This window comes from Periophthalmus magnuspinnatus, chromosome 20 (genome assembly GCF_009829125.3).
Source record: "Periophthalmus magnuspinnatus isolate fPerMag1 chromosome 20, fPerMag1.2.pri, whole genome shotgun sequence".
Taxonomy (NCBI): Eukaryota; Metazoa; Chordata; class Actinopteri; order Gobiiformes; family Gobiidae; genus Periophthalmus; species Periophthalmus magnuspinnatus.
In genome coordinates, this window is record NC_047145.1 from 9,400,177 (window position 1) to 9,423,458 (window position 23,282).

Genomic DNA, 23,282 nt, shown 5'->3' on the forward strand with positions numbered 1-23,282 from the left:
AAACATGTGAGTGAAACGAAACCCAACTGCGCATATGTTTTAGATAAGGAAACAACATTACAAAACAGAGCAGAAAATAGAATAATATGAGCCCTTTAAACCCTGGTAGCCATTATTGCTATAGTCATCCATAGATAAGCTACATATGCAGTTAGATAGCATTATGCATGGCTTTTAGTGCCGGAGTATCCATGTTGTAATTGCAGTCAGTGTTCCAGCCACAGAGCCCAGATCAGATAGCGACTAAAAAGGGACTCCACGCATGAATGAATTTGTAAAAAAAGAAAAATGCACATCTGTCTCTCATTCACAACATATTTGTCACTAAAAGCAAGATTTTCAAATACAACTCGAGGGACAGTTTGAGAAATCTTGCTGTTATTTCTCAAGCCAAACTGTTTGTGTATACAGTGGTAACATCATGTTTGTACAATTATAGTTGAAGTCAGTGATTTTCAAGATGTGGTACCAGTACTGGTGAGACACGGAAGTGGGTTTAGACCTCATTGAGTCCTGGTTGAGTTCTGATTAAACTCGGTTTAGTTGTAGGTAAGTTATTCATTGTATTGTATTATTTTTTCTTTTGGTTAATTTAGTGCTGGTTTAGAAGTAGCGTAAACCTGAGCTAGACCAGGTTAAGTTCTGGTTTAGACTTGGTTGAGTCCTTGTTTAGACCTGATTTCCTTTGGCTAGTTAAGTCTTGGTTTAATCCTGGTTTATTCGTGGGTTAGACCTGCTTTAGTCTTGGTTTAGAGCTGGTTAAATCCTGGCTTAGATCTAAGTAGTATCAACCATGAGGTACTCGATTAAGTTTAGTGCTGTCTGGTTTAGACTTGATTGAGTCTTTGTTTAGACCTTGTTTCCTTTGGCTAGTTAGACTCTGGTTAAGTTCTAGTTTAGTCCTGGTTTAGAACTGATTGAATCCTAGTTTAGACCTAGTTCAGTCCTGGTTTAGCATTTATTAGATCTAGCGTAGACCTTGAGTAACCTGGGTAAGTCTAGTGTCAAGTTTCCTTTGGGTATAGTCCTGCTTTAATCCTGGTTTAGACCTGGTTAAGTCCTTGTTTAGAGTTGGTTAAGTCCCGGTTGCTTGGTTAAGAACTAGTTTAGACATAGTATAAATATCAAGTAACCAGTGCTTTGTCTAATATAGTCCTGGTTTAGTCCTAATTTAGTCCTGTTTATAGATTCTACCAGTGTACAGACTTTACCATAACCTTTCATTCAACAACTCCAACTGACTTCCACCGAAAACATTATCACACCATTTAATTTCATCCCATGCCAATCCATTCTCAACTTTTATTTTCTCTTTTAGAGTCAGCCTTACTTGCACTCGCGGTCCTCCAGGTCGAAGTGGGGGTTGAAGTTGATGAGGATGCGTTGGTGGGGGCCGGGAGCCATGATGACCCAGGTACACCTCTGCGACGGCGGGTAGGAGCGAGGATAGTCTGGGGACGTGAGGTAGCTAGCACTGGAAATACGAATGTTACCGCCACATTTGTCTAAGAAAGGATGAGAGGAAAGAGAGAGTTTTAGATCCTTTATAACAGTACGACAGTAGATGATGTAGTAATACTTTGTAGAGTAACTGGTAGTAGTAAGGTATGTAACATTTATTTAAATAGTTGTAGAGTAACACTTTAGTTTAGGGACCACATATAAAGGTCTGCACTTCTGTACTTAGAATTGCTTTGTTCCATCTATGGCCATATTTTGGTGAACTTAGAGTAATTATGGAGTAATATTTGGAAGCAACAGTACTTTTGGTTGAAGTAGTTGGACAAACTTTGTTGACCCACAACGGAAATTACTTTTACTTTTGGCTATTCTTCGTACCATAAGTATAATAGAATATAAATGATAAAGCTATATTTTGATCATATAAGTTTTCAGGTACCTTATGTTTTTATTTTTTTTACGTACGGCAAGTGGCATCAAACACTATATATATATCATACGGACAGCTTTTGTGTGTAATATTTTAATCATTCAGTTGATCTTACTGAAGTACTTTCAAACTTGCAGTTCTTCCCACACATGTGATAAAAGCTTTGTATTGTCATTCTGATTTTTTTGTAGTCCGGTACCATAATTTACACGCTATTTTCTAATGTTTTGTCAGATTAGAGCCATATAAAACAGAATTCACATCCTAACTGAAATAGCCAATGGACTAAGCACTCAAATGACATATTAACCAACTTTTAACCAAAACTAAGTAAAGATTTACTTAGGACACAAACGTATGGGAAACGTAAGACCTTGCAAATGTAATGAAACTTAATATTGTATCAAATTGTGATTAACTGCAATGGTAAGGATATTAGATTAGAACTCTGCACGACAAAAATAACCCCAGATGTCAGCAATGAACTGGTCTACAATGATCTTAAATGGTACAAATTTCTATAATTTGTGCATGTATGGAAAAAGAGAAGGCGTTTTAACAAGATTTGGGGGTTTACACTCACCAAATTGGTCAAGTTTTATGGTCACAATCTGTTAGAACTTGCAGTTTTTTTGCAACCAAACTATAAATTATGTAGACAGTGAAATTGAGGCTTCAGTAGTTTTTCTCCACACAGTTTCCTCCACAACAAGAAAATATTCAGTCTAATGTCTTATTCTGCATAAAAAACTTCCAACCCTGCGGTTTAAATGTGTATAAACATTGATTCGTGTATTAGTTTGTCACTTTATATATCAGTCTTTTCGTCACTTTCTCTGGACACGTTTTAATGTGAGCTTACTTTGAAAACACACATCGCATATCTAATCGCAATCGCAATGCTTGTCATAAAAATCGCAGTTGTTGCAGATCTCTCCAAATTGTGCAGTCCTAAAAGTTCTATCTACATTTTTTTTTAACCACAATGCATTGCTCAACCGCCTCTGTCGCGTTTATCTTCATTTAAGCATGTGTTTTACCTCGCCATCTGCCGCGCTGCACCTACTGACACCTCTCGTTAAAATCCATTAGGGCGCAACAAATACTGCTGTAGCGAAGCAGGCGCTATGAATAGGGAAATGAAAGCAGCGCTCGTTTGGACAGGAGGAAGTTGGTGACTTTTTGAACCAACTTTGGAAACGCGTGCGGAGGCGGTGCGTAAAAGTTAGAAGCGGTGCGTAAAAGTTCGGTTTCTTGTACTTTTAAATGCATTAGGTCTATAAAAACTCTCTCTTTGGTCTCTTAACTTATAAGCTTTGACATGAACACAACACTATTGTCCAGTTTTCAGTTTTATTCTTTCATATAATCTACAAAAGTCGTTTTATTAAAATGCATTTTTCTTACATAGGCACCTTAACATCATCCCTTAAAGTAGCACCTACATACCCCAAACTTCACAAACTTGTACGTTGCAACATTTTCACTACTTTTACAGAAGAATTTATTCATAACTAATTTTAAACCTGATTTATTAAGGTTTAACTCCAAAATAAGGCTAAGAAAACGTGTCAAATGAATGGGCCACAGACTATCCACAATACAAGATTTATTATTTTTTTTCCCCTATTCACCTGCAGGGTCTCACCTTAAACAGGAAGGTTGTAGGTTAAGAAACTGACACGCTAAAGTTAACAAACTACTATGTATAGATTGTGATTTACGCGTGCCAGAAAAGCGTTAAAATAACCGGTAGTCTAGTTGTAAATAAAAGCGCGTTCCTCCGTGTCTTCACATACAAAAGGGCAGGTGAACGTTTGCCCACTTTGCCCTCTCCCTGCGCTCCACACGGACAAGTCTAATCTCTAAAGAAAATACAGGGATTAAACCGATTTACGACTGTTTTTACGCGCGTAATTCTATATGTTTATCGCTACAATTTATCTCAACACTTACCGTTTACGAAAGCCTTCGCCGCCAAGAGTATCCCCATCAAAAGGAACAAAACTAATCCACAATGCATCCTTGAATCGTGTCCCAAAATAAAGTTATAAAAAAATCCACAAGGAACTCCGTATTTTAAAGTTTGTCTGCTGTTGATTTCTCGCGGAGGAGCGTGAACGAAGCTGGCATGCTCTACATTCACTTCTCGTCTTTACGCATCTGGGCTCTGGTTCCTGGCTCCATACTTGGTGCCATGTATCTTCCACAAAGAAAACCAAAAGTGGATATAAGTTTATAGTCCTTTTAGATCCCCAAAAGTCCAACAGAGAATGAAGTTAATCCCGAATCTGCAGATAGAAAAACAACAGGTTAAAAGATATATTGTGTTTGGATGTTGGATGTTTGAGTATAAGGTACCAGCGCTCTTCGTGGTCCCTTTCTATCTAACTACTGTGCTGAACGACGGTTTAAGACGAAGTGGCATACCTCTCTCACTTCTCCTCACCCCTCCACCACTCTCCCCCTCCGTCCCTCCCCTCTCTTATCGCTCGTTCTATTCTTTCTTTCACGCAAAACCCAAAATATTTCACCAAAACAGCATTTGATTATAAGCGCGTTCAGGATCATAATAATGACTAAATAACAGCTTTGTAGTGGCTTGTTTTCAAGTAGGCACTCTCAGTTTGAACCAGAGCGTAACGAACGTAAACAGAACATGAATGGAGAGCGCTTTTAAAGAATGCCTACATAGAAAATTGGTTTACTTTGACAATTTTCTTATAAAAAATCTGAATGTTGAGGATCTGGAACGGTTGCCATCACAGTTAAAAACAAAATAGTACATATTTTGAATGGGGAAAAGTCCTCAAAATGTTGCATATATGGAAGATGAACCATATATGCAACTGTAATGCTATAATTACACGCTAAACTCGAACAAAAAGTGCGTTGTAATAACCAAATGTGCCATTATGTTTACGATATCTCCAAAAACGATTAACGCGCAAGTAGCCTGTATTTTACATTATTTCAGTGCTGTTTCGAAACTAGAACAGTTAATAATAGGCTAATATGTGGCACACTTCGTTATATAGGCCTCCTCGCTTCTCCCTCCACATCTCCATTACGCGTTATGAGTGTCATATCCATACGGAGCAGTTCATAAAAAAGGCCCCGGCCCCAGCCTCTTCTCCCCTGAGCTAAATAATACAAGTCCTGCTCTCTCAGTCACTCCTTTACGCACCAGTGGCTTCCCAACAGATGCGCTATTTCCCCCAGAATCCCCACGATCTATGCCCCAGCAACAGTGGCACCGTAAAGCCAGACAAGAGCGCACGGAATTTACGTGGAAATCAATTAAAAACATAAATTAGAGTGAACACGGGTCGTTTGGGTAAAGGTTGGAACTGATAACGGGTTAGGCAAGAAGGAAATAAAGAAAGATATTGACGCGCGAGTGCGATTTAAGTCAATTTGATCACAGCAAAGAGTGCGTTTTGATCATGACTTGAATGGGGGAGACAAAAGGTTGAGGTGCCATCTGTCAAAAGCGGGTAAAACATCTATCTGTGTTAAGATAAAGGTATCGGAATTTTACGAAAAGCTAAATTATGTTAGGTAAAAATTCACCTGCGTCTTCAAGGAACCCTCCCGGTCCACTCCACAGTCCACTCCAACCATGCGTGGAGGGAGAGCGGTAGATTCCGAGCGACTTTTGAGTAATATATGTCCCAAGTATAAATAGTCCAAGGTGAATAATGTAAACAAATCGCCTCTTATCCCTTTGGAGGCGGTTCTGAATGCGTTCTTCAGCCGCGGCGCAGTGGCCGGCTTCTCCCCGCGCAAAGACGCACCGCTGCCGGCTGCACTGTCGCTCTGTTCTCCCCTAGACCTCCAGACTCCGCTCCTTCTTCCAGTTCTCACAGTTAAATCCTTGTATTTTTGTGAGATTTCAGATCCTTAACAGCGCGCGCAGTTCCAAAACAATGCCAAAAAAAGCGTAAACAAAAAGTCCCAAATACGGTTTCATACAAGTTGTTGGATAGATTCCCTTCCCCGTGTCCGCTCTCTGGGCTCGCTCCTCGCTGTCTGACTTGACTGCCGCTGCTCCGGCTTTGGAGTCGCTGCCAGCCACACACACGCCCCTTTACGAGGCTGCTGGAGTAGGAGAGCGCGTGAAGGGGAAGGAGGGAGGGAAGGAGGGATGGAGGGGGGAGGTGGAGATGTGCGCGTGCATGTGAGTGTGTGTATGAGAGAGAGAGAGACGGAGCGCGCGGCGGTGGGGTTGTCTGTGAGCGAAAGGGAGATGGGAGATTTGAGCCAGCTGCCTGCGCTCTCACCGTGCGCACTGTGTGGTGAGCTTTTACTGGGTGCGTTTTTGGAGAAAATTGCCATTATTCGGCCCCCTGGTTTCTTACGCTCAATTGGAAGCTGCATTTGTTATTTAAGATAATCGTAAAATCGTAAAAAAAAAAAAAAGAAAAGTTGGTGCCAATTGCAGAACACTTGTAGATCGCAGCTATTTTTCATTTTCATTGAGTAACTTTTTGGGTACAGTGAACAACATGACACAGACTCATCTTGTGCCTGATTTGTACTGTCTTAAAAACACGAAAAACCAAACTAATCAATTTTTAACTGTTTGCATTGGTCCAAAGTTATCCCTCACTTTACCTCATGCGTTTAGAGCATCCTAATTATTCACCGTGATGAGTTTATAAGCACTTTTTTACAACTCTTTGACACCAATGTGGAGTTTTGCCATCACGGTAAAGCCAACAACAACTGGCATGCTAACACACGATTCCTATTTATCGGACAATAAAACGCTTTCTAATTAAACGCAGACATCTTGCAGTGGACTTATTTTGACCTCAAGATACTGTAGAAGTACAGAGGCAAAACAGATTTAGCTCAAGTGCATTGGAAAAAATCGGTTACAGCACATAAGTCTTAGTTCATGTTTTATTATGGCTTTTAAAAGTGTAGGTCTTCGAAAGTGTTACCGTATTTTTAAGAGATTAGTGAGCTAAAAAGTTGGAAAAAAAATTCTGCGATGCATATTTATATTGTAACACAACGGTGAAATATCATTTTTAGAAGCTACTACACAACATCCTCTTCAATAATAGATGCCGAACATAACAAAGCATGTGGTTGTTCTGTATAGGCAGCTCTGAGTCTACGTGTCACCTACTGCTGCTGTGCAAACCCTCCAAACGCTCTTCTATATTTAATGAGAACATATGTCTGAACATGAGGTACCGTCAGTGACCTGCAGAGGGCAAGAGGAGCGGCCATCGCGCAGGTGACGGACTGAACACGAATATTTAAGGAGAGAAGATAAACCAGATGATACCAGACCGATATGCAGTCCTCCAAAACCAATTCTCAAGGTGTAGCGTATAGTTTAGGCCACATTTTGTTGCTCTTTGCGTTTGACCCATGCTTCACTGCTGCTGGGGCAACCCGTCAGGAGCGGTGGGGACCCATTTCCAGATCTTGAGCTAATCTTGGTCAGGACTACCTTAGCTACAGGATGGTATGTCTAGTTAATGTGTCGGGGTGACAGAAGAAACATGAGTCCCCAAAGGAAGCCCACCCAGACACAGGGAGAACATGCAAACTCCACACAGAAAGGCCCAAGAGGAGTTGAACACGGAACCTTCTTGCAGTAAGGTGAGAGTGTTTGCTACTTTGCTTACTTTGCTACTATGGGAGTAAACGATATGTCAATAAATTATGTATATTAATCCTATGCTTCTATGCACGCTCCTCAACACAACAACTGAGAGGCCGAACTATGTGCAGCATAACAGGCAAAATGTGTTTCTTTGCTTTTTTGGCCTCAGTTTTCTTTCTTTTTTTTTTTTTTTTTAGCTCAAGTTACCGTTATACTGTAAAATGGAAACTGAAAATAGTTTTCGCTTTCGCTTTCGGTGTGACTTAAAAACCTTTAAACCTTTAAGCATCCTTTTTTTTTTTTTTTTGGTTTTGATTTTCTGAGCTTTTGCACTCATATCACTTCTGTTGACCAGTAATCTAGTTCACAAGTTTCACAATGATATCTGTTATTTCCTCATTCACTTATTATGTCCTCCTCATTCATACAGTGGTGATTGTGAAAGTCCCATAAGAGGAAGTGAAAGTGCCACTGTGCCTGTTCCGTACGGCTCTGATACAGCACAAGTATCCAAGTATCTTTACCCCCGCTCCTTTCCTCTACACTTCTCCTCTGGCCCTGCTGCTTTAGCTCAATTGAGTGCTAGAACTGCAGGGCCGGGCTGTCAGCTGAAGGGGGGCTGCAGTGACCCAAGTCGGCCTATAGGGGCAGTGTGAGATGGGCAAAGAGGGAGACGGAAGGGTCCCAGCTCCAGGACTCTCATTTATATTGGTTTATACTTTAAATATATACAGTGAACTTAATTATATGTGACTGTTATAAAATTTAAAAACATTTATTCAAGATAAAAAATAAAATAAAACTGGCTACTACAATGGGGACTACAGGGATGGCATCTGATATAATAAAAATGCTGTGTTGATATGTTCTTCATTTGTATTTAATTGTACTTTGATATCAATTAAAATATCAGATACATATATACATACACACACACACACACACACACATACATACACACATACATACATACAGACACACATACATACATATACACACATACACACACACATACATATATACACACACACATATACATACATACACACATACATATATACACATACAGACAGACATATATACATACATATAGGCATTATAATTACAACTTCAACTGTTAATTTTGAAATTCAAATAAAATAGATACATAAATACATTAAAAAATGTAAATTTCAAATAAACTTCATATCAAAGTAGTCTTTAAAAGTGTCAGTACAAACAAATACAAAATACAGAACAATGCAAACATCAACAACTGCATAAGTCCTAGAGATGCTCTCTCTCAGCTCTTTATGGGATTTGAATCTTTTGGATCTGTTCATTTTAAAGAGCCGTTCAAAAGACTGGCGCTTTTTTTCAGTCGTTGCACAATAATAATAATAATTTTGAAACAAACTGTTATTATGATGCCAAGTATGTTTTTTATGCACTCAGCTCTCACTCGTGTCTCCTGCTCTGCTTCTGTGCTGATTCTTGTGTTGGTTCAGTGTTCGTCAGTATAAAAATGCAGAAAAAACTAGAAAGATAAAGATTTGGATATTCAACTGTTCACTTTAAGGAACCGTTCAAAAGAGCCGACTCGTTCACGAATGTCACATCACTAATAAGTCCATTTAAAACAGATGCAGGTGGGAGTATAAATGTTTATCACCAGATTATTAAAATGCAGTAATGGCACCAAAGTGTAAATAAAACATGTTAGTCGAATAAAAACTACAAAAACATGAACATATACCTTATTGTGTAGTGTAAAGCTCAATGCATGACTCTATAAAACATTTGACAGGAAATCATGAAACCCAAGTGGAATGCAAAGTGTCATCTGAGCTCCATTGTTGTTTAATCTGACTTCCTGGTTCTACAACACACTGACTCATGAGAAGTTTATCTCACCAGAAGTACGACATCACAGTTTAACAGACTCTTGTAATGTTTATGGGCCTGTCCTAGTTTGGACTTTTCTCTGCCACATGAAATAGTTATGTTCCCCATCATCCAGTCATCAGGAAAAAGTGTAAAGCAAAACCACAGTCTGAGGCCTCTATAGTCCTGCTCTCAGTGGCTCTTTTCCAATCCTAATAAATAAATACAATTCTCCCGCTCCCATATTACACAAAATTAACTCTTGTGAGCTTTACGCCGTGTTATAATGTTGTTACTTCCTCAAAAACATATCTGGAGTTGTGTTTTGTTTCATTCACACATGTTTGAGTAACACTTTATTATTCGTCTGTTTACATCTCCAAAGAGCAAAATGCTCTGTTCTGCCTTGTAGTGGCAATTTTCAAGTTAACAGCTCCTTTTACTTTTTTGTTCTGTAGAGATTGGCAATTCCAGGGCTAAACTTATCCAAATGATTCTAGTGAAGGTGTATGGAGTTTAAAAACACAGTGAAGCACTTCCTGTATTACAACATGACATCACAAGGTGGAGCAGAGTGTTTTCTGTTTGAGAAAAACATTCAGCCTAAATATGCAGGGTTTGTGTGTTAAACATGTGAATGAAACAACATTATAACATAGATCAGAAAAAGGCATAATATGGGCCATTTATCATCTAATTATAAATAATATAACAAATGTTTTAGCTTTTTTTACACACACCAAAAATGGCAAGATAACGTTTATACTACCATTTCTTCATTGTGTGCCAAATGCATTCAGAGTAATTTGCTTCTTCAAAGTGGCTGCGTGGGCCACAGTCAGGTGGGAGGAACTCAGAGTAGAGCCATTGCTCCTCCACATCTTTCCAGATCATTCTCCTGGTTCACAGAAACTGAAGCTTGAGCCTATTTAAGAAAAAAATGAACAGATGCACATAATATGAACTCTTTATAATGGACTTTAAACTGATTTAACAAATTTAACTGTGTACAGTGCTCCAAACTTCATAATTGTTGACTGCGATGAGTCTAAAAGCGCTTTCTCATCTTTTCAGTGTTCAGACTGGAGTTTAGCCATCACAGGTTTGTTCAGTTTAGAAACAGGATTATGTTAAGGTGAGGTTAAGGTTAAAATGTTTTGGATTAGTTAACATGTCCGTAGATTCGCTCGTCGAGGCCTCGCCTTCGACTGCCTCCCCCAGGTAGGTCCAGGGGAGGAGCTTCGAACAGAGCCCCTGCTCCTACACATTGAGAGGAGCAGAGGCTCCTAAGCAGATGCCCGAGTGAGGAGCTTGGATGCCTCCTGGACGCCTCCCTAGGGAGCTGTTCCAGATATGTCCCACCGGGAGGAGGCCCCAGGGAAGACCCAGGAGACACTGGAGGGACTCTGTCTCCCGGCTGGCCTGGGAACGCCTTGGGATCCCCCCGGAGGAGCTGGAGGACGTGTCCGGGGTGAGAGAAGTCTGGGTGTCCCTGCTTAGACTACTGCCCCCTTGACCTGATCCCAGATAAGCGGAAGAAAATGGATGGATGGATAGTTAACATGTTAGCAGAAGTTACTTTAAAGACAAATTTGTCACCTATAGCCCTATCCCAACTTACACCATAAAATAAAACAAAAGCAACACAACAACAAAAATATTACATTTTAGACCTGTTACCATGTCAACCAGACCTACCTGATCACTTCCATCTGTCCAACCAGGCTAGTCTAGCATTAATCTAGCATTAACTACCATGTTAACAGCACACATCCTGATTCTTCAACAACTTTATAATTAGATATAGACAGCACACGGCGGACTTATTTTGACCTAAAGAGCTGCTTATACAACATATCTGTAGTGGGGAAGACAAATTTTGCTCAACTACAAAAAAATAAAATAAATAAATAAAAATGCATACAGCCTCTTTAATGTAATATTGTTCTTTACGTACAACCACATCACTAAAACTAGCAGTACTAAGATGCTCCGCACGCTTCTCTCCTCCATTCACAAAGTCATACGATAAGAACACAGTCATTACTATGTTTCATCCCGGAAAAAACCCACAAAGAGGATGAAGTGGTTTTATTCTGTCTGCTCTCCGTAATTCTTCCTCTGACTGATAAGGCCAATGTTAAAACGCAGCGTATGTAGCGTCTTTATCAAAGCTAGCGCTAACTAGCCTTTCGTGAACAATGGTGCGAGTCATTTCACAAGACTACGGCCTGCGCGCTGATATAAAAAGAACAGGGATTGTGCGGGAACAAAGAAAAAGACGTTGTAAAGGATTTCCAAGTACAGTACGGATCTAAGCTAATCGTCGACCTAGCGCAGATGTTTTATAGCTCCTGTACAGCGGTGATTTCATTAGCCTTTATGCGCTCAAGTGTAAAAGTCAAGCGTTAAAGAGGAGAGGTTCAAATTGTTCCAGCACGTAGCATTAGGGCATAAAAAGAATGTTGTAAGAAAAGGTGAAATTTAAATCTTTCAGAGGTGTAGTATATAACTTTTCCACTTAAGGGCCTGGACCTGATTTTTTCCCACGTATTTGAGCAAATTGAATTGCAGTATGTCTTGCCCCAGTACTGATATACTGTATAAGGAGCTCTTCAGGTCAAAATAAGTCAGCTGTGTGCCGTCTGCATTTAATAAAGTGTTTTATTGTACAGTAAACAGGAAATGCTCGGTTAACATGCTTCTTGTTACTAGCATTAATTCCCTCTGATCTCTGAATGTTGTAAAAAATGCTTTGTGATGAATAATAGGATGCCCTGAATGCATAAGGTGAATAAACTAATTGTCTAGGGGCAGCATTTGATCGTCTCCTTTGAAACAGATACATTTAATGCCATACTGACTAATATTTATTTGTTATGAAAAACAAAACCAGTGAAGCTGCATGAATTTTATCCACTGGTTTACATGTTATACTTACACAGAAGGCTAATTTTCGAACATTTACAACTTTTATTTGCATAGACCAAAAGTAAGGAAAGAATCACAAATGCTTTACAATAAATAAATAAATAAATAAATAAATAAATAAATAAATAAATAAATAAATAAATAAATAAATAAATAAATAAATAAATAAATAAATAAATAAATAAATAAATAAATAAATAAATACACTTTTTATACATCGATTTAGTCTATTTAATACACAGAAAAGAGAGAGAAAGAGATAAAGAAAATATGTTAAGTGTAAGGTTTTATCATAAATGTTTGTTTAAGGTACACTTTATTACCCCTGTAGGGAAATTTGTCCTCTGCATTTGACCCATACTTCAGTGCTGCTGGGGCAACTTGTCAGGAGCTGTGGGAAACTGAAGTGCCTGCAGTGCCCTGGGACACATCTCGAGGTCTTGAGCTAGTTTTGGTCAGGCTGGAGAATGGTGCATGTTTTGGGTTGATGGGGAAATCCATCCAGACCCAGGAGAAACATGCAGACTTCACACAGAGCCCAAGAGTTGAACACAGAATCTTCTTGCCAAGAGGCGTGAGTGTTCTCCACTCATCCGCCTTCAGTGACTGAGAGGACACTGTAGTCTCTGGACAGGCTGAAGTCACAAATTACAATTAAATGAAAAGCTATGTTCTCTGAGGTGCAGCCAACCTTATGCGTTTAAAGGATAGGGAAGAATTTACATTTTATGGGGTCTTTAAAGTGCAAACCAGGAAAAATCTTTGATCCAAATTCCTGGTTTTGTCGAGATGACGGACATGGCATTTTGACCAGCTGAAGACGTTCAAAAGCACACCCCTGTCCCATCATATTAGTGCTCAAATTGGAGGTGCAGACCATGAGTTTTCTGAAGGACCTTATTCCTTCTAATCAGTGTGTTCTACCTCTGCTTCCATGACGACCGCAAGGAAGACAGCCCGCGGCCCAGAGGCTGCACCAACGCGTAAAAATGATGCTCTTTAAAAGTTTCACAATCCTGGCAGTGCTGCTAATCACAAGTCCAAGTCTGCTCCAGTTCAAACTCTAATGTTGGGTAATCCTCATGTGGAATGCTGTGAATGTGGAGTCTGGGTGGCTCAGTTGGAGAGCGTGAGAAGACAAAGGAAGGTGAGTGAGATGAAAAAATAAAATTTTAAAGGTGCATTGCGTGTACTTTTTACAGTGGGGTTCCATCAGCTGCTTGTCTCCATGGAGATGTTATTATAGCTTTGCCTGGAAGGTTCCACAGTATGGTTTTAAACTTGTCCATTATTATTATTATTATTTATTTTTATTTTTTTGCAGTGTTTTATTGTTCAAAAAAAACAAAAACAAGTCATGAGGTTGCCGTCATGGAGATTGGTAAATGTCATACTGTGGAACATAGCAACAACAACATCTGCATGTAGATAAGCAGGTGGCAGACCCTCCACTCAAAATGTTATATAGTGCACCTTTAAAAAGACAAGACGAAACTGTGAACTTCTGCAAGAGTCTTGAAGTCATGAACGTATTGGAAAATGTTAAAAGAGTACTGCACTTTATTTAAAGGGGTACACTTCAGGCAGAATGCTTTCCCCATACAATTTAGATGTGTGACCTTTTCTGCTCCCTGACCACATAACTTATGTCCTGAGAGTTCAATAGAATAACAAAAATATGTTTCAAACTGAGTTATTATTCTCTGAAGAAAATACAACAACCACATGTTGCAATGTTAAAACACAAATAAAACTCAGGCACTGATGAGCCTTTGTGCATCTTTGGTTCTGCGAGTTGTGACCATAAAGCCTGTGTGATTACGACACAGTTGGAGGCAGTGGAGCGGGTCATTTTCCCACAGTTTAGCGCGTTTAGACATGACACTAAGGGCATTTTGGGCTAACACTAGGACATACACTCGATGCAGTAAATGTGCCTGCTCCACCAGTGCATGGTTTTCTCCACCTTTATCACTGAAGGAGAATCCAGCTCATTTCATTCACTTTTACGTTTCTGCCATCTTGTTTCTTAGGTTACGGCAAATAACTTTACTCACAATAGACTTAGATATAGACTAACTTTACTGACCTACGAGGAGAATTTCTTGGGCTGGGTAGCACACACATTGCAATACAATACATTATGATGGCAAAGAAACAAAAATAAATAAGTACCGTATTTTTTCCGGAGTAGAGGTTGCATCTGAATGTAAGTCGCGGCAGCCAAAAAATGCATAATAATGAAGAAAAAAACGCATATTTCACATATAAATCACACCCCCCGGCCAAACTATGAAAAAAGTGTGACTTATAGTCCGGAAAATACGGTAGTAATAAAGTTAAAATAAGTCAAAAATAGTGTCATAAAATTCAAAATAAGGCACCCATACTGTATATTTGTCTTTCAGTATTACCTTTAAGGCTAATCTACTTTGGTTGATGTCAAGATTTACTTTTCCTGTGGTTTAGTCATGTGTAATGTCGTGTCGAAGTAGTTACAATCAAATAAGTATCTATTTTTATCAGCACAAGGTACTCTTTCGAAAGCTAGACTGGAGTAGTTCAGGGGGGATGCCTCAGTAAGATCAGGGTTGGGGATAATCACTAAAAAGCCTTCGTCTCCTCTCCTCTTCTTCGCGGCACTTCTGAGGTGAAACTAAGTGTGAACAGAATTAACATTTAACCACCACTCTGAATAAAAAGCATGTGAGGTTCAGGCGCATTATGGAAATCGGCCAATGGAACGAGTACAACCTCCAATGTCTAAGTGCGCAGGTCTTCGGAACACTGCCACGACACGAGGAATAGCTTCATTAGACACAGAAACATTTACAGTGACATTTAGTGAAGTGAAGAGGATTTCTGAATACATATGCATAATTCTGAGGTTGTACTGTAGAAGACGTAGATTACTCAAGTGAAAGGTAGTCCGGACCAAGACTGGAGATGGCTCCGTTGCTCCTGACATGGCTTTCCAACTGTTATAACATTGCTCTCTCATCAAAAAGGTTTTTCTATGTCATCCATGCAAGTTTGAGTAATCTAGTGATCTCTCCCGGGCACTATTTAAACCCTTATGTTTCGCTGTAAGATTCATGACAATGCTCCATAAATATACAAAAACATGATACAAAACCGTACACAGCAACTTGACAAACCGACAATGTGCAGTAGTTTCGTTTGTGCTGTGATAGCGCTCTGAAGGGGGAGTGACTTAGCACAGGGAGCAAACGGAGGGCAGACTCATACAATAAAACGATAAAAGGTAACACGGTGATCTAAATATGTTATGTGTCAGCGGTTAATACCCCATAGAGTTTTATTGTAAACATAACCTTTTTTCAAACCCCCAAACCTAACGCCCAGATTAGACAATTGGACAAATAGGTTGTGTTCACAGAATTTTAAAATTGAATCCCTTAGATGCAGAGCAGAGGTCTATGGGAAATTCATAATTCACAGTCGCTGAAAGAAATAAAAAGAGAATATATTTTTTGATAAGGGATTGGGTCCAATGTTTTGCCATGTTAATCTTGTGGCGTAAAGCTCCTTCAACAATTGCGCTGTCGTTTTTCTTTCTTTTTGCCTTGACAGTTGAAAAGAACAATGTTGGAATGGATAACTAAAACTTAAATAGCCTAAATTAAAGGTGCACTATGTAACTTTTCTAGGAGAGTTTCTGCCAACTGGTTATCTCCATGGAGAATCTTCCGTAATATGTTTGGGACACAATCTTTGACCAGACATTAAGCTGTACAGGTCAGGTCTGTGGAGAGGCGACCATGCTCAAAGTAAGAATGCAATAAAAACACCTGTCAATGAATACATATATGATGATGGATATGTTTAATGCCATAGTGTGGAACATTGCAGGTAAAGAAATAACATGTCCATGGATGGAAGCAGGTGGCAGACGATCCCCCAGAAAAAAATAAAAAATAAATAAAAGTTCCTCTAGTGCATATTTTAGTTCAATGTAGCCAAACTAAATCTTTTTAAATTAGGATAGATTTTTTTAAATTTATGTATTTATTTTTTTTATTTTTTTTACTTTTTGCAGTATGGTGAGTGTGTAAAATGGCACATGACTGATTTTGGGGGGTGGGGCTCACGCTCTAGCAGCACCCCGATTTCAAGTTCCAGTTTCCAGTCTTGGCTGTTGGAAAGGACCCCATCCTCCTACATAATCAGGAGGATCTTGTGGGGAGCTCTGATTAGACTGCAATGCTTAATTACATTTTTTTTTTTTCAAACCAAGAAAGAAGCAGAATGTCTGGTGGATGTTGATATGATTTGGGATTTTAAAGGAGTGGTACGAGGCTGTGTTATCACTTTTTGAATGCACATTGGCAATTATGTAAACATTAAAAAGTAGTAGGACTTTCAGGACTTGATCACTCAGCATTTCAAAAGCTGGATTTGTAGTTTGATGCTTTCTTGTAACATTAAAACCTGTGACAGTTAGCCTCATGTTGTTAGCAGGTAAACGCTTTGTACCAAAATTAGTTGCAGGTGTTCAACAAAGATGTGTGCTGGATTATGTGCGCTTAGTGATTTTATAAGGTAGATTTCATAGACTGTATAAACAAGGGGGCTAAGTGAGTGTGAGGTCACCCATAGTGTTCTGCTGCAGCGAAATGAAGCTCGTCGAGGCTAGCAATTATAGCGGAGAATTTGGAGCTCCATATTTGGAATTTTGACCACGAGTATCATAGCAACCAAACAGCCAATCTGAGGTGAGGCTGTTGAAAGTAACGCCCCTTCCTGCCCACACTGCTGGTTTAGCAAGAAGTGGGTAAATCAAACCTGTTGCTAACGCGAGTGGGAATGACTTCGGGGAAAGAAGGCGCCTGATTTGTCTGTTATTAATGTTCATATCTTGATTTACAGGCACAATAGAGAAATAAAAAAATACCAGGATCATGTACGAGCATTTTAAGACCAAAAAGAGTCTGACAGCAGCAGTTACGGAGAGAGGGGCGACGGTTTTTCAATGTAAAGTGAATTGGAGCCAGAAGTGCGCCCATGCTCAATTCCTATTTTGAACATGGGAGGCTAGCAGTTTAGCTATGTCCATTTATATATACAGTGTACGGTAGATCTGCAATGATTTTGGGGGAACATTTTTATTGTATTATATTGGAATTAGATTTGCAATTTAGGTTCACACATCAAGGGGTATTACCATCTGAGAGAAATGCTAATGCAAAAATCTGGTACGCCACCAGCTTCTCTCCATGGAAATATTACACAACAAGAAATTTGAACAATAAATCCACCTATAATTAAATACATGCTAGATAGATGTGTAATGCCGTGCTATGGAACATTTCAGGCAGAGCAATAACATCTCCATGGAAACAAGCAGCCTTTGCAACATGAGAATAGCGACAATTCAAATTTCTATTCTGATTTGATTGCAATTTTTTTTTTCTCTCAATTTAAAATGAACAAATAGTTTATTAAGAATGATTCAGGCTTATTAACTACTTAATGAAGGGGTTATAAATTAGGGTTAGGGTATGAATTAGTTACTAAGCCTGAGTCATTCTTAATAAACATTTTTTTATGAAGACAAAAACATTACAAGACAAAACATAAGATTGTTGAAAACTCATGAAAAATCTATTTGTTATGACCTAATTTGTCTTTCCTCGTTACTTTTTTTTTTTTTCAATGACGAATATTATGGCGCTGATGATCAAAGGCGTGGGGGTAGGAAGCACTTGGAGGAGAGAAGGAAGAGGAGGGAGAGGAGGAAGATGAGGACAGAAGAGGGCAGAGGAGGAAAAGGAGGGAAATGAGGAAGAGGAGAAAGAGGAGGGAGAGGAGGAAGAGGAGGGGGGAAGAGAAGAAGGAGCTGTCAGTGAGATGCTCGTATGTAGGTCAATGAAGAATAGCACCGGGATCCTGCCTCTTCAGCGCAGCCCTGGAAGCTGATTTGATTTCCGGTGAATCCATCCGACTTGAATTATGAGAGATTAGCCCTGCCTAAAATCACCTCGGCGACTCCGGCCTCTCAAGGGGAGCTATAAAAAGATCTGTGTATTCCGTATCAGCTAAGTAAATATGTTGAAGTCAGCGTAAGTTCACAAGATACGCGAGCTGGGAAATGGAGAGGAGGGGGTCTTTCGGGATGCATATGGAGAAGGAAATTATCAAAATGTCCCGAATTCAGAAAGGATTGTACAGTCAAACAAGACTATATGTTGAAGGGCTAAAAATACCCGGGTCAACAATGTTAAATGGAATTTGTTCTTAATGTAAAATAAAGGTAAAATAAATAAGGAGCAGCAGCTCTACTCTTCACACAACTGAGCTCTTCATACAACCCAAAATATGAACAAAATATTAAAATTCTTCAGACCAAAACAAGCTCCAGATCTGGCGATGGGTCCCCGAGCACAGCACTGCAGTGTCCACTGCTCCTGACAGGTTACTCCAGAGACGTTGAAGAATGGGTCAAATACAGAACACAAATTCCCCTACAGGGACAAGGCTAGGTATACTTTATATCAGAGGGTCATGGAAGAGTGATGTATGTGATTGAAACCTCCTGTTTTTTAATCAGACAATAAAGCCTTTTGAATCTACCTCTAAGGTCTTGTTTCCATTAGTTCGCTTTGGAGTGGATTGGTAAGGTCCAAGAGTATTTCCACTGTCTAAAGCAAACCATACTGGCCCATTTGAGGGGTCTCAAGCAGATCCTGGAGGATACTAAGGCTCCCAGAGGTGTCTGGCTCACTTTGGTGCAGAGCGCTTTAGCTATAAGGAGGAGCTAATAAGTACAGTGAGATGATTGGACAAGGGAGGCTGCAGACTCAGGCGAAATCAGGTCAGACAAAACAAACATAAAATAATAATTTCTCACCAAACGTTGACTTGATCTTATAATAAACTTCCACATTTACATTGATGTGACTTATGTGTGATTGATGAGTTGTGTTCTCTGCAGTAAGACAGACCTGTTACCATTTCCTGGTTTAGTCCTGGTTTAGTCCTGGTTTAGTCCTTGCTTAATCCTGGTTCAGACTTGTTCCCAGTGAATGTTAGACCAGGGTCGCCTTATATCACTGGCTCTGTTCATTGTTTTCATGGACAGAATTTCTAGGTGCAGTCCACAAGATCTCATTTCTGTTGTTTGCAGATTTTGTATGCCACTCAGATGTGTAAAGCATGTTTAGACAAACTACAGAATTATATGAAATATGCTGTTTATTACTATGAGGAGGTCTGGATTAAAGTACTTTCCTCCTAAAACATTTTAAGTACAGATGTAAAGCCGGTGTAAATCGCTGCATGTTTGTGCCTGACTTATTTGATGTGTCTATCAGAGTCAGGTAGTTCACGCTCAAATTACAGGGGAGGGCATCAGGAGCAGTTATGATAAACATGTGATTTATTTAATTTCAGTGTAGTCGCTGCCACCGTTTACTCTTATAGCCTTCAATTTCCCCTCGCCGTATCATATCAGCGTCATTCATAGGGCACAGGGAGCTGGGAGGTGACAATGCACTACTGTACACAGCCAGAGAATCCTTTTGGGAAACACTTAAAGATGCATTATGGAACATCTCCAAAGCTCAAAATCCTCTGTTCCACCTTGTGATGACATGAACCGGTAGTTTTCAAGGTAACAGCTACTTTTGACCTTTTGTTCAGTAGAGACTGGCAACTGAAATTATCCAAACGATTCTAGTAAAAGTGTATAGAGTTTAAAAACGCAGTGTAGCACTTCCTGTTTCACCACATGACATCACAAGGTGGAACAAGGTGTTTTCAGTTTGAGAGAAGAACTCAACCTAAATTTACAGGGTTTGTGTGTTAAACATGTGTGAATGAAACAAAACGCAACAAAAGGAAACAACATTAAAGCACAGATTAGAAAATAGTAAATAGTAGTAATAGTATGTAACTTTTTACTTTAAGTTATTTTATGTAACTTTTTTTTTTACTAAAAAATAGACACTGAAAATACAGAAACGCAAGGCACATCAATGTTCTGTTTTATTCATAAAAATCTCCAATTGTATGAGATGATTTATCACATTTCACACATTTTACTAGAATTTTAGGATTTTTTTTTTTTTTTTTTTTAATACAAATCTGCTGTTGTTGTGTTATGGATACTAGCAACAAGCACGTCCTTAACAAACATAGGAAAACCATATGTCAAACTTAAACAATGGCTATACTTCAACACACCATTCTGTATCATTACAATAACAATAGAAAACCTTAATGCTAATAGCACTTTACCCAGTGATGGCGATTACATGAAGCGCCCACAGGTAAAAAGTGCTGATCAATGCACTTTAGGCTCCTCCCCCATAGCATTAGCTTTGTTTGGCTAATGGTTGGCACAACAGGTGGTAAGCTAGCTGTACTGTGGATCCATAAGTTCAGAGAGAGGCTGCGAACCCGAGCCACAAAGCCCAGCGTCGGGGTGATTAAACAGGGGAAGCAGGACAATGGTGAAAGGTAAAATGATCCAGAGGTTTTGTGAAGGAGTGTGGTGGAGCGCCTCAGGGCAGGGTGAGAGCAGGAGCCGAGTGCAAAAAAGAAGAAAAAAAAATCTTTTTTTTTTTAAACCAACCTTTGAAAATAATAATAATAATAATAAAAGTAAATATTTTTATATTTTTTCTTTAAATTATTATTTTTTTGTTCCTTAAAAAAAAAATAATAATAATAATAAAAATAAAATAAATAAAAAATAAAAATAAATAAAATGGACCTATGATGCAAAACAGACTTTTCAGAGCTTTCCACCATGTTATAGTTTTTTCCCCTTCTCATTTACCCTCTTGAAGTTGTATTTGGAGTGATTTGTGGATGTTTGAGCAATCTTTAATCACTTATTTTCAAGACTCCATATTGCAGTTATTGGAGGTGCCAACAACACTGGCTTTTCTTTGCTTAAAAATGGCTTGTAAAAGATATATTCTTACCGTGCGGGGGCTTGCCTTTTCACAGATATAACCTATGACGTGGCCTTGTGGTGTGTCTTGCTTGTTTCTGTGGAGATACTGTAGATACCTTTCATGCCATACTGTGGAGCATTTGAGGCAAAGCAATATAACATCACCATGGACAAGCAGCTGGCACCTTCCACCAGAAAAGTTACATAATACACCTTAAATGACGACTAATGACTAAATGTCTGGATATCCTTGTGACCGAATGGCACAAGGAAGCAAAACTAACCACAATTTTTATTCTAAATTATTGCAACTACACAGGAAAGTTAAAGCAGAACTTACATGAGCTGTACCTGTTTTTTTTTTTTACTGTAACAAAACATGAAACTGGCTCATTTTAAACCATTTGCAGTGGTCCAAAGTTATCCCTCGCTTACCTTATGCGTTCCCAACATCACAAGTATTCACAGAGATGAGTTTGTAAGTGCATTTCACAACTCTCAGACACCAGAACAGAAACATCACACTTCCTGATTCTCGGTTAATAAAAACGCTTTATAATCCATTTGTAGTGGGGTGGGACAAATTTCGCTCAAATACGTGTAAAAAAAAATCTGATACAGACACTTTAATATCTGTGGAATTACTCTGTGTATCACCCATAGTCCTCCTGCCAAAACTTTGCGAAACACGATACTTATTATACAAATGTTATGCTTTGGTTGATACCCATTTGAACTGCTATTTTAACACTGTCCCCTGTCACAAGCTCCCTGTGCGGGCTGAGTCATGAGGCGCTCACCATTAGTCACACAGGACAAACAGGAAGTGACTAAACTTGCCACGGCGCTCACATCACAGGAAAATGCTCGCCTTTGATTGGCTCCAAACCAGGAAGTAGAGACCCTTATCCTCACACATACCCATATCAGTACACACTGGATCTACAAACAAAGTCAAGAGGCAATATAACAGTCATGGCTTTGAAAACAAATTAGCCACAAGGAGGATAATGGAGAAATTGGATCACTGGATTGAAATGATGGGAAAAAGATTGAAGATGAATACAAAAATGCAGTGAAGCGCCATGTAAAAGTTGAGATACGAGCAAATAAATCAATAAAATATGGCAAATATTAATGTTATATATGAATTCATTTTAAGTACGTATGTCAGATTTTCATGTTTTTCTAATTATGACTTGGTTTGTTGAAATAGTACATGTGCTCAATCTTCAATCTTCATAGTTTTACATCACTTAAGGGTCAGTTTGTGGGGTGAAAAAACCCCCAAAAACATTGAGAAGAAAAGTACAAAAATACAGGAAGTACCTCATTCAATCCAGTTTAACCATTAATAAAAAAAAAAAAGGTGTTATCATTTATGTCTTTTATTATTGTCCAATTTAGACACATTTTAGCCCTTGTAAACATTACGGTTGCTAGGTAACAGTTATGAAATGACCTCTACCTTTGTCATATTTGCTGCCCATGTCCGACCAGGAAGTAAAATAAGAAACATCACCAAAAAAAAAAAAAAAAAAAAAAAAAATGAAGTCAGATTTTTTTGAGTTAAAATCTTTTCACAACTCTCAAGAGACCAGAGCGGGGTTTTGCTGGTAATGCTAACAACAGCAAATAGCATGCTAACGCGCACTTCCTAATTATCGGACAATAATAAATTAAAATGCTGTCTAGATTGGATTTGCAGACAATACAAAACTAACATATTTGACCTCAAGGTCTGCTCATACAATAGATCTGTACTGGTGCGAGACACATTTTGCTCAAATACCCTGGAAAAATTAGGTATAGGGTGTTTAAATTTGAATAAATAAAAGAAAATAAAAATGGACATTGGCAGGTCAAACAATGCATTTTTTTCTGTTTTCAAAATGAAGGTGACTGATTACGAGAAAGACAAAGAGCCTGACACACGTTTGACTCATTGGATCATGTCTGGAGATGTATTTTGGGTTATTTATGGAGGAAGTGACAATCATGCTCTGAGCGGTCACTGTTGCTACTGACAACACATCCTGTTTTCCTTT

At 39.0% G+C, this 23,282-nt stretch overlaps 1 protein-coding gene across 2 annotated transcripts in view; it reads right to left on the reverse strand.

Moving 5' to 3' along the window:
• nrp1a (neuropilin 1a) overlaps positions 1 to 5,957 on the reverse strand; it is a 125,417-nt gene extending 119,460 nt beyond the window's left edge. For both annotated transcript variants that reach the window (XM_033985773.2, XM_033985774.2), the window contains exons 1-3: positions 5,465 to 5,957; positions 3,848 to 4,182; positions 1,331 to 1,505 (exon numbers count right to left, since the gene is read on the reverse strand). In XM_033985773.2, coding sequence (XP_033841664.1) covers positions 1,331 to 1,505; positions 3,848 to 3,914 — 242 coding nt within the window. In that variant the 5' untranslated portion in view covers positions 3,915 to 4,182; positions 5,465 to 5,957. The remainder of the gene's footprint in view (positions 1 to 1,330; positions 1,506 to 3,847; positions 4,183 to 5,464) is intronic.
• Between the last annotated feature and the right edge of the window lie 17,325 nt (positions 5,958 to 23,282).